Here is a 12,482-nt window from a genome sequence, read left to right as displayed (position 1 = left end):
ACAGGTGAAATGGAAAAAATACCCAGCATATATCTCATGGCATAGTTCTGAGAATTAAACTGAAAGTATGCAAATTGCTTAGGACCAAAAAAAAAAAAAAGGTAGCAATTATCAGTCTTGTTTCATCCCAATTGTCTTTCAGGGGAATTTAGTCAATAAATAAAGTCTTTATTGAATACCTGGCATAGACTACTTCTATGATTATACTCCTGTGATGCTAACTGAGCTAGCAGGCAATGACATAGGACAGTAGTGAAGGAATTCACTCGGTATTAGGCTGGTTTGGTTTCTTGTCTCTACCACTAACTAGCTGGGTGACTGTAAGCTCCCTGACCTTGCTTCAGTTTCATTTCTGAAAGATGGGATAATATCACATGACCCAGTCACAACAGAGAGGCTGGTAGGAGATTTAAACAAGATTGTGTAAATAAAGCATTTAGTACAGTGCCTGGAACAAAGAACACTGTTTTGTTTTTGTTTTTTTTTTAGCTGAGCCATCCTGCCACCGTTGGCAGCTCAGCGGCTGCCCAGCTCGGGCCGGGACTCGAACTGCTGTTGCTCAGAGCTCACATTCTTGAGCGAGATCTTAACCAACTGAGCCACTTGGTCAGCCCTATAAAGAACACTCTTGATTTTAGTAAGGCTGGTTCAATATTGATGGTATTATTTGTTAATCAGTTTAACCTAACCTCCCCCTCTGCACCGAGGGTTAGGTTGGGTCTAAAGACCTTTCCCCCTAGATTTCATACAGGTCCAGCTGATGATAGCGTCTCACTTATCTAGGCTGACATCATAAAATTAAAACCCTTAATGGAAAACTGGCCTTAGACATTGCTTGGAAGATATTTACTGTGGTTACTATGAAATAATTCACTTTGGTAGAAGATGGATGGTAATTATTCTTTATGTGTTTTCTTTTAGTATCCCAACCCCATGGATAAAAATGTCATCTCTGTAAAAACCGTGGAGGAAAAAAGAGGCAAGTTCTCTGAATATACCTTACTTCAGTGGTGATCATCAAGTGATGCTGATTTGTGTAAAGATGTGTGTGTTTGTGTGTGTGTGTGGCCTATTATGTTTTAAACAGGTATATTTCTGTATTTGAGATGATTGATAGTAAGGAGCACCCAGCATTTATATGAAGTGAAGCCTTGCCTAATATGCTGTTGTTACTTTGTCAGTTAATAATTGATGACAGTTATAACAGCTAACATTTTGGAGCGCACAATATGTGCCAAGAACTTTTTCGTTTATTAATTAGTTTACTCTTCAGAGCAATGTATGGAGTAGGTATTATTATTACTCCTATTTAATGAATGAAGAGATGAAGGTACAGAGAGGTTAAATAACTTGCCCAAGGTCACATGGCTATATCCCCCCATAATATATACATATGTAATTTTATAGATGGCAAAATAGATGTGATTAATAGCATGTATGTGAGATGTGACTGTAAAGTGATTAAATTATGGAGTCATAACTATACTTAATATGGTTCAGTACTGACTAAAGGAGAGGTTGACAAACTGCTTGTGCGGCCTGTTGTTGTAAATAAAGTTTTATTGGCACACAGCAATGCCCATTTGCATACATATTATCTATGGCTGCTTCCTTGTGACAACAGCAGTGTTGAGTTGTTGCGATGGAGCCTGCATGGCTCACAAAACCTAAAATATTGACCCTCTGGCCCTTTACAGAAAATGTTTACCGACCCCTGGGCTAAACCATAGGAGTCTTCATTGTTCTCTGTCATTCACATCGCCTGCGGAAGCATTTTCACTGTCAGTATTTGAACCTGAGAACTGGGCAATGCAGGAAGCTGTCATGATGCACAAAATCAATGTATGAACATTTGCAGACAGCCAGGCCCAGGTCTAACATGTTCTTGAGCCTTCTGAGTAAACGTATGAGATGCTACTGTTTACGTGACTCTGAGGTCTTCTCTGTGCTTGGTGAGCACAAAACTTGTCTTTTGCTTGTGAAAATATTTTTTGCCCTTCCATAACTCTATAAATATATTTTAAAAAACATTTTCGCAGGTACTTGCCCTTGGTGTGGGAGAAACTTGTCATTTGTCATCAGAGAAATCTGATTTTGAGTCTTTATTTTGTTACTATCTGTATGACCTCACTTCTTTTTTTTTTTTAATTAAATTATTTTTTATTATGAAATACAATGACCTTATTTCTTGGAGGCTTAGTTTTTTCATCTGTTAAATGGGAAATTAATAATCCTGCTTTTAGATTGTGGTGAAGATCAAAAGAGAGAACAGTATGAGTATTCCCAAGGGGTGTAGGAACGTTAATTATGGTTTCTGCCATTGACAAGGGCACCTTAGCCTCCAGCAGTGGCTAATCCATTTTAAGTATGTGTGCTGTAAACACTGGATGAGATAGCTGAAGGAGTGCCAATGGACAGAGGAGACTTTCTCCCCCTGTCAACAGCTTCTGAACAGCCAGGTGTTTGCCCCAAGGTTCAGGGCTCCTGTAGCCAGAGCTCTGGGAAACCTTGCAGCAAGAGTGTGGCTGAGTCACGGTCATTCACAGAGCAAAACACAATGCTTCCAAGTTTATTTTTTTCTCTAACTTGATCTTCCTTTTTTTTTAACTCACATTTACTGAGTGTTTTTCACACCTGGTGCTATTGTGGAACCTTCCAAAACAGAATGGCTGCAGTCACAGGCAGTCTGCTCCCCTATGAAAGAAGAATCTGCCTAATATAATTAATTATAGGTTTAAATTTTGTAGCCCGAAACCTGTGCTTGAAAACATGTTTGGTGCAGAAGGTGGGAGAATCAGACTCTCCGTTTTTTTGTTAAAACCTTCTCTTTGTTGGGGTTGAGCAGGAGGCTTGTTGGCCCTTGTCATTGCAGTGTTGACACCGATGGTCCATAGCAGTGAACAATTTGGGATTCTTTTAACCTCGACTTTAGATTGTGAAGTGTGAGTAGCTTTTTTACCCTTATTCCTCAATCACAGACAAGTATGTTTGGAGTGATTTGCCCCAGGAAAGTGGTCAGGGACCCTGAGTTTTGAGTTAAATATTTTCTCTAGGAATTCTACATACAGAAAATTGAGATTGACATTAAAAGTTTTATTGACTTTTAAGACATGAGTACATTTTCTTCAATTCTTTTTTGAGTGTAAACATTTTCTGTTTCCAGATGTGTCAACAGGGATCATCTATAGAAAGAGGATTGCAATCTGTCAGAACGTGGTCCCAGAAATTTTAAGGAAGGTAAATTTTTTTCAAATTCAGCTTTGGTGTAACATTGGGTCATTTTCAAAGAGCCGTGAAAAGAGCACTTTCTGGTGTAAAGTGTTAGAACTTCCCCAGTTCTCTACCTCACATCCCTTCAGAGGAAGAAAGGTCTGCCATACCCAACTGCAGTTTTGGCAGATGCCACCACACATAGTTTTTTCCTGCCTGTTTCTGTCTCTCTTTCTCTAGTGTGGAGATTTCTTCGTGGACCTAGAGATGGTCTACAATTATTTTAACGATACCTTGGATATTTTACATGAAGTGGCCATCTTTTCTAATCTGTCCGTGGTTAGATATGACCCTTCAATAACCACGATCAGAAGTAGGCCAATGGTAAACGTTGAGTCAGAGCTTTAGTCAGGAATATAAAAGCTTCGGTTTCTATTTCACTGTCAGAACAGTTATTTCAGGAAGTAAAATGTTCTCAGTGCTCTCCGTTAAGGCTTTGTGTGTATGTTTCTGTAAAGTAATGGCATTGATGACGAAATCTTCATGATTGCGCATTGTTTTCTCTCTTTGAAATCCTTAAGCACACTGGTGATTGTTGGGGAAAAGGTAAGTGGACATTTTTTAATCACATTGCTTAAACCATAGGGAAATTAGTGCCAAGAACCCTTTTAAAATCATTAGGATAAAAGAGGAGAGAGTCTTGATGCACACTTTTTAAAATGTCTCAGGTGGTGGTTTCAACCTGGAAGTGGTTCTGTGTGTGATGTGAAACCCAGCTGGACTGCCCACTAGCTTACAAATTACAATGCCGTATACTATATGTAATAAAAAATGATGGCTTCTATCATTTCCTTATCGTGGATTAAAACTCTGTCACATTCTTTATTGGAAAGAAAGCTGATAGGGCAATGAAAATGAAGTTTCTTCTATTTTCCAAATGGTAAAATGTCTTGCAGTGTGTGCAGCGAATTACTATGGGCTATTCCCACAAAGTGTGTCCCCTGCCTTTGCCCTACATACATACGTTGAATCTATTATTTAAAAAGGCATTCAACTTTGTGTTATGTCTCAATTCTTAAATAATTTAAGGACACCTCTGACTTGTACAATTCCGCCTGTGTAGTTTTCCATGTCTCTTCCACCTCGGCAAGCATACATTTCTAGGTATTGAACAAAGTTTAAAATGAAGAAAATATTTTACTCGATATCATCCTGCATGTGAGCCTGTAAGTGGACCCAATTAGAATCTATCAATTTAAGAAGGCCATAAGCAGCCCTAGAGGAGACACAGAGGAGGCTGATAATTTGCCTAGTGTTTAGCAGTTAAGGAAATCAGGCCAGGAACCACACAGCCTCCATAAATCCTGGGCCATTTGCATGTCCTCACCAGCATTTAGGAAGGTCATAGTATGTTTGATGGTCAAGCGTTCACAGCCATTGGTGAGCTATCATCCATATTTCAGGATCACTTGTCCTCTTAATTATCCAAGACTGAAAGCAATTCTGGATACATCCTTATGTAGTCTGCTCTTCCTAAATTGAGAAAGCCATCTTCCCTCTGTTGGACAGGTGAGCATTTTAAAGGTACCCAGCATCCAGTTAGAAGAGGAATCATGGCTCAATCCTCAGGAAAGAAACATGGCCATACAGAGCCACTGCCTTACGTGGACACAGTACGCATCCATGAAGGAAGAGTCTGTCTTTCGAGAAAGTATGGAAAATCCAAACTGGTAAGATCACCTCTGCATGTGTGTGCATGTATGAATATGGTGGGTGCAGGGATGCACAAATGAGCACATGTATTAGAGAGCTATGATTTCATACTTATAACCTGTGTTTACAACTCACATAGATCACACATTATTCATTTTAAATCACACAAGTAATTGATGAATACATTTCCCTTTGGGGGAAAAAATGACAGAACTCAAGTCCTATCCAATCCTGGTGCTTCTTTGTCCTCTCCGGAGACAATGCTTGTTATCAGTGTGCTGAATGTTTCTCTAGACCTTTAAGAGATGCCTTTAGGTACTTACATATGTACTCAAAGAGGCTGTATAGTATAGTTTTGTATATCTTTTTTACATCTATGCTTTCATTCTGTGTAAGTCATAGTGTACTTATCTTTTTTGCTTAATAGAATGTTTCTAAACTGAATCCATTTGTTATATATAAATATATATATATATATATATATATACATATATATATATATATAATATTACACTCCTTTGAACTGTTGCATTGTTTTCAACCCTATGATTATTATTATACTATATTATTATACTATGTTATACTATATTATATATTATCATATACATATGATTGTACTATTCAGGTTTTCCTTTTGATAGACATTCAGGTGGTTTCCAACTTCTTTTTATTACGAACAGTACTGCAATATTTGTAAGGCATATGATCCTTGCAAATGTTCTGTGTAAATATTTCTCTAAAGGAGAGCTTTTAATTCTCAGGTTTATCAAGGATATTATTTACATATAATAAAATTTATTCTTTTTAGTGTACAGTTCTGTGAGTTTTGACAAACACATATACAGTTGTGTGACCACTGCCACAATCAAGCTATAGAATATTTAATGTATATGCATATTTTAAAAAGTGATATGCCAAGACAGTTCTTTGGGGGAAAGAATATTCTTTTCTTTTCAATAAATGGTGCTGGCACAACTGGATATTCACATACAAAAGAAAGAAGTTGGATCCCTACCTCACCCCAAATGCAAAATTAACTCAAAATGGATCAAAGACCTACATGAAAGGGTTAAGACAATAAAACCCTTAGGAGAAAACATAGGTGTAAATCTTTGTGATCTTGAATTAGGCAGTGGTTTCTTAGATATGACACCAAAAGCCCAATCAACAAAAGCAAAACTAGGTAAAATTGACTTCATCAAAATTAAAAACTTTTGTGCTTCATATGATACTGTCAAGAAGCTGAAAAGATGATCCAGAGAATGGGAGAAAATATTTGCAAACCTTATATCAGGTAAGGGTATAGTATCTAGTCCTTTCAGAATATTTAGTCCTTTAGAATATATCAAGGACTGTTACAACTCAGTGATAAAAAGACAACCTAATTAAAAAAATTGACAAAGGATTTGAGTAGGTAGCTCTCCAAAAAGATATACAGATGGCCAATAAGCACATGAAAATAATGCCCAACATAATTTGTCATTAGGAAAATACAAATCAAAACCACAATGACATACCACTTCAAACCTGCAAGGATGGCTATAATAAAAAAGGCACACAATAACAAGTGTTGGAGAGGATGTGGAGAAATGGGAACCCTCACACACTGCTGGTGGGAATGCAAATGGTGTAGCTGCTGTGGATAACATTTTGTCATGCCTCAAAGAGTTAAACAGAGTTACCACTTGTGCCAGCAATTCTACCTTGTTTTGAAATATGTCCACACAACAACTTGTACAGGAATGTTCATAGCACCATTATTCATTAATAGGCAGAATGTAGAAACAGATGCCTATCAACTGATGAATATACAAACAAGTGTATTATATTCATACAATGGAATATTATTCAGCCATAAAAACAAATGGAGTGATGACTCACATTAAAACATGAATGAAGCTTGATAACATTATGACAGCTGAAAGAAGCCAGTTACAAAAGGCTGCATATTATTGACTGAGTCAGTTTATTTGAAATGTCCAGAATAGGCAAATCTATAGGGATAGAAAGTAGGTTTGCTACCATGGAGGGAAAAATGGAGAGTGACTGCTAATGGGTGTGGAGCTTTCTTTTTGGGGTGATGAAAATGTTTTGGAGCTGGTTTTGATGGTCACAGAAGTCTGAATACACTAAAACCACTGAATTGTGTCCTTAAAAGTGTGAAGTTTGAGGTATGTGAATTATATCTCAATGAAAGAAAGTTACATGGCTGGTTCTCAGGACATGCATATTTTTAGTTTACACAGATTCTGTCAAATTGTCTTCCAATGTGTTAATACATTAATTTACATTTTCATCAACATGAGCGTTCATGTCCCTGCAATATTGCCAGCATTTAATATTAACACACTTTTAAAAAATTTTTGCCAGTGTAATGGGTGAGAAATGATCAAGTTGTTTGAGATAGGTTTAAAACCAAAGCAACATAACAAGCACCAAATGTTAATGGTGATTATTGCTGTGAGCTGTGAGTTCAGAGGATAATTTACTGTGTTTTTTGGTATTGTATATATGGTTTGAATTTTTTATGATGCATGTATCATTTTCATGGAAATAATTAGGCCCTCAAAACTCAACTAAGTAAAAATAAAAAACCTGGGCACCCCGACAGAAATAATTGGAGAATACTAGTAAGGAGGGGCACTGCACATTTTTCCTCTTCACATTTCCTCTTCACCAGCGCACCCACTGCCTGTCTTATGCTTTGGAGTAATAGGAACTTACGTCTGGATATAAATTCAGGGATAGCTCCGCACCAGGGGCGAGCCTCCCAAGGGACAGGAACCAGGAACTGGAAGGCCAGCGGGAGCTAGGGCAGCCCTGTAATCTCTTATCTCTCCATACCCTGGCTCATTTGTCCAACAGCCTGCAGATCCGCGTTATTCACACAGCCGACCTGGCACCTGCAAACCTGCGGGCTCTCGTGTCCTGACCAGACTCTTGAGTTAGAATCCCACCTCTGCACTATAAGTATATTATGCCCTTGCACAATTTACCTCACTTCTCTAAGCCTCAGTTTCCTCATCAGGGGAATGACATCCCTACCTCAGAGGGTTGTGGTGACCATGAAATGAGATAGTTCATGCAGAGAGCTTAGAACAATTCCTGCCCTTAGTGGTCAATAAATGTTAATCTTTGGTATCATTACCTGTATTGTGGCTGTTATCATAATCTTAAAGATTCACATGATGCTAATCTTTAGCATGCCTTATTTTGGTCTAGAAAACAGTGTTCGTAATTGTTTACCATGACGCTGCAGGAAGACGTCCCATGTTGTGGTTTTGAGTTCCCTCAGCACGCCATCTCTGGGGAGACGCACTCCTCCTTTGGAGAGTCACGGGAGGCGGAATCCTTCTATTTTTAGATCCACAGTGAGATTTAAGCACCGGAGAGAAGAGCATCCAGAGGTCAACGCAAGCGTTTGGCTTGGACAGAATTCCCTGTGTTTTGGCTCATGCTGTGAGTGTGGCTGTTGTGGACCCAGGTGCTCTGAGGGACTGCCTCAGTTTCCCAAATCAGAGACGCTGGGCTGAGGCATGGCTGTGCCTTAGGACATTTGGCCAAATCAGAACGTAGAAAAGAGAGACTTAATCCAAAATAAAAATGAAAAGTCAGCTCTTGTGGGAATGTGCTTTATGTACTGTGTAGAGCAGGACACAGCATTTCCTTTTGGAAGTGGAGGATGGAGTCGACTGTTTTAGAGTTCTCAGAAGGATAATCACAGTTTCTGCCCTCTGAAACTTTGAATCCCAAGATAAGCTTATTAATTTCTTACTATTTTGTGATTGCTTCTATTCTTTAAAATATATTTGTTTTTGGTTCATTTCCTTATTTTTATTGTATTAGGTGGGAATATAATTGATATGCATTTGATTTGATTTGTTTTTAATAGTGGACATTTACCTTATCCAAGTAGTGGAATTCTAAAAGGTAATCATCTTGTAAAGGTGTTTTCTTGGGCTTTGCTCTTTCGCCAAGTTANAATGTTAATCTTTGGTATCATTACCTGTATTGTGGCTGTTATCATAATCTTAAAGATTCACATGATGCTAATCTTTAGCATGCCTTATTTTGGTCTAGAAAACAGTGTTCGTAATCGTTTACCATGACGCTGCAGGAAGACGTCCCATGTTGTGGTTTTGAGTTCCCTCAGCACGCCATCTCTGGGGAGACGCACTCCTCCTTTGGAGAGTCACGGGAGGCGGAATCCTTCTATTTTTAGATCCACAGTGAGATTTAAGCACCGGAGAGAAGAGCATCCAGAGGTCAACGCAAGCGTTTGGCTTGGACAGAATTCCCTGTGTTTTGGCTCATGCTGTGAGTGTGGCTGTTGTGGACCCAGGTGCTCTGAGGGACTGCCTCAGTTTCCCAAATCAGAGACGCTGGGCTGAGGCATGGCTGTGCCTTAGGACATTTGGCCAAATCAGAACGTAGAAAAGAGAGACTTAATCCAAAATAAAAATGAAAAGTCAGCTCTTGTGGGAATGTGCTTTATGTACTGTGTAGAGCAGGACACAGCATTTCCTTTTGGAAGTGGAGGATGGAGTCGACTGTTTTAGAGTTCTCAGAAGGATAATCACAGTTTCTGCCCTCTGAAACTTTGAATCCCAAGATAAGCTTATTAATTTCTTACTATTTTGTGATTGCTTCTATTCTTTAAAATATATTTGTTTTTGGTTCATTTCCTTATTTTTATTGTATTATGTGGGAATATAATTGATATGCATTTGATTTGATTTGTTTTTAATAGTGGACATTTACCTTATCCAAGTAGTGGAATTCTAAAAGGTAATCATCTTGTAAAGGTGTTTTCTTGGGCTTTGCTCTTTCGCCAAGTTACCACCATCAGTAGAGACTCCCTCTGTTCATGATGTTGCAGAGCTGGGTCTTTTTGCTTTTGAGTAACAAGGCCATTCTCCCATACACAGCAGTGAACATCCTCTCCTTGTTTAAGAGTTTCAGCTTATCCACTGGTGTTTACAAACCGGATTTCTGAGATTTAAAAATGCTCAGCCTAGTGAGGTGTGTGTTAATAACACTGGATATGTTGGTTCAACATTTATAAAATATCAAAGAAAATCCTTCTGGGATATAGTAAAAGAAAGAAGCCCAAGTCAAACTTTACACAGATTAAATTAATGGGATGAGCAGCTGTTCCTAGTTCAATAAATTTTCTTTATTGTTGAAGTGACTCATATGAATATTCTAACAAATAAGGTATATAACATTTTGAATTTTTTATTTTTCTGTTCCTGGATTAAAACATCCCAAGTCCTGAATATTCATCTAGTGCAGCGGTTCTCAACCTTCCTAATGCCGCGACCCCTTAATACGGTTCCTCATGTTGTGGTGACCCCCAACCATAAAATTATTTTCGTTGCTACTCTATAACTGTAATTTTGCTACTGTTACGAATCGTAATGTAAGTATCTTTTTGTTTTCCGATGGTCTTAGGCGACCCCAGTGAAAGGGTCGTTCGACCCCCAAAGGGGTTGCGACCCACAGGTTGAGAACCGCTGAATTCTAGTGAATCACAAATAGTATAAATTGCATGTTTCAAGGGGCTAATTCTTGGACGTTTTTTCTTCTTGTATCCATTTTGTCCTTGCTCCAAAGTCTTTTTCTTTTATTCCAGGAGCAAATTTGACGTTTTTGTGACTTCCATGAGTTTAGCCACTTGCGTTTTTAGTTGACCTCCAAGCTTGCTTTCACTGACATATTAAAATATTCTTACTCTGTTAACTTTTCTTAGGAATTATTTCTAAGCCCTAATCCCAGAGATAAAGGGCTTGAGGGTGTAGTTATCTAATAGCCTGAATAAATAACGCTGTAATCATCCCAAAACATGGTTCCCTGTGCACATATTGACCTGATCTCCAGTGCACCAATGGGTGATCAAACAGCAGAACGCACTACCAATTACCGAAAGCCAAGCAACAAGGCCTTTTCTGTGTAAATATGACATCTGAGCAGAAGCCTTCTTTCTGGCTTAATAAGACCGTTCTGCAGAAGATACTCCTTTGCCTTTGATGCCTGTGTTCCTATAACAGATCTCCCGTGTTTTTCCAGCCTGCTGTACCTTCACTGTCTAGCACAGTGCCTGGTTCACAGAGGAGGCTCCGTGGCCATTTGTTGAATGATGAATGAACACCTGTTGGAGGGGTTAGAGCTAGTGCTCTTGATGGGCTGAAATGGGGAGGAGGGGAGGAAAGTGAAAAGGAATGAAACCACCAGGAGGGACAAGTGCAGATTGGGGAAGTCTGTTAGGATTTCGTAGGAAGTTTGAGGTAGAGGAATCCGGAACCAGTAACATGGAGACCTGTCTTCTGGGGTTGCTGCTTGGTCACTCCCATGCTGTTAGGCTGGGAAAATGGATACAGCTGGCTGAGCTCCCTCACGGAGTGATGTAAAGAGTTACTAATAAATGGGGATGCTCTACACTTGCAGGGTATAAGGCACTAGATAAATGAAAGTTCTTGGAGCTAATGGTGAATATAAACACTGTTTTCAAAGTGGAGTGGCCCCTTAAAGTACTAACTTTGAAAAGTGGAGTAAGTTGTTTTGTTGAAAATGGGAGTGATGATTGAACTGGAAACAACGATGTTTAGCCACGAGAGCGGTCTATGTCATTTACAAGTAAGAGCTTTTGAAATATTTTGGTGAATACCTATTGATGTTTTTTCTCCATCCTGCTTTGGTTTTGAGTTGTGTGTCAGTGCAGGGTTCAGGGGGGTGGTTAAGCCTTAGATGTGTTGTGGTGATTCCTGTTTTGTGTGGGTCTGGGCTGGCCTCCTGGGAATCAACATTTTTTAATTTAATTTAAATTTTTTTTTATTATTTTTTCTATTGGGGAATTAAGGGAAGGGGAACAGACAAGTTGCTGTCCTTTTGTTCATCAGTCTAGTGGACGTTGCTTCACTGGCCCAAGTTGGCACCATCATTGCGCTCTTCCCGGGCGAGGCAGATCAGTCGCCGGCTTCTGGACGGCCGCTCACTGCGGCTGCTGGCCGCTCACGCTGGCTGCTGGCTACACACGGTAGCCCATGGCAACCCACCTGCCATCGCCAGAGACTCATGGCAGCCCAGCTCCAGGTTGAGCTGTTGTTCAGCATCTTAGCTGTGGAGGGCAGTGTCACTGGCCCTCACATGTGGGATCTGAACTGGGGCCCTCTGGCATCCCAAGCCAGCTCTTAATCAACGCGCCATTCTGCCGTCCCGGAATCAACATTTTTAAAGTCCTCCAGGTAAATTCGTTGAGCAGCTAGGTTTGAAAGCCCCTGATACCCAGTCAGTGTCCTGTGGTCCCAGTGGTCCCAGTGGTCAGCAAACATAGCAGGCATCCCTTTTGGAACTCTGTTTTGTGCAAAGTTCCTGTGACCAATTGATAGTCTGGTTCTCCAGCAAACACTAAACACAGATGAGGGCCCTCCTGAATTTATGCAAAAGTGAAATTATCAGTGGAAGGAAGAGATGAAGAAAGGAGGCTTGAGTGGGAGTGGTGTCAACATTGTGTGGCATTCTGTACTCTTATGGAGCAGACACTGGTTTAATTTTCTTTC

At 39.6% G+C, this 12,482-nt stretch overlaps 1 protein-coding gene across 5 annotated transcripts in view; it reads left to right on the top strand.

The window, feature by feature from the left end:
• Window positions 1–12,482, top strand: part of PRELID2 (PRELI domain containing 2) — an 83,120-nt gene that overhangs the window by 12,903 nt on the left and 57,735 nt on the right. For 3 of the 5 annotated variants that reach the window (XM_019663779.1, XM_019663789.1, XM_019663793.1), the window contains exons 2-4: window positions 922–979; window positions 3,164–3,237; window positions 4,780–4,940. In XM_019663779.1, the coding sequence (XP_019519324.1) occupies window positions 922–979; window positions 3,164–3,237; window positions 4,780–4,940 (293 nt within the window). Of the gene's footprint in view, window positions 1–921; window positions 980–3,163; window positions 3,238–3,791; window positions 3,817–4,779; window positions 4,941–8,145; window positions 8,231–12,482 lie in introns of those variants that run through there. The other 2 variants (XM_019663805.1, XM_019663800.1) reach the window with 2 other exon arrangements.

This window comes from Hipposideros armiger, unplaced genomic scaffold (genome assembly GCF_001890085.2).
Source record: "Hipposideros armiger isolate ML-2016 unplaced genomic scaffold, ASM189008v1 scaffold_11, whole genome shotgun sequence".
Classification (NCBI taxonomy): domain Eukaryota; kingdom Metazoa; phylum Chordata; class Mammalia; order Chiroptera; family Hipposideridae; genus Hipposideros; species Hipposideros armiger.
Note: the sequence above shows the minus strand (reverse complement) of the source record. Positions and strands in the feature narration are given on the sequence as shown.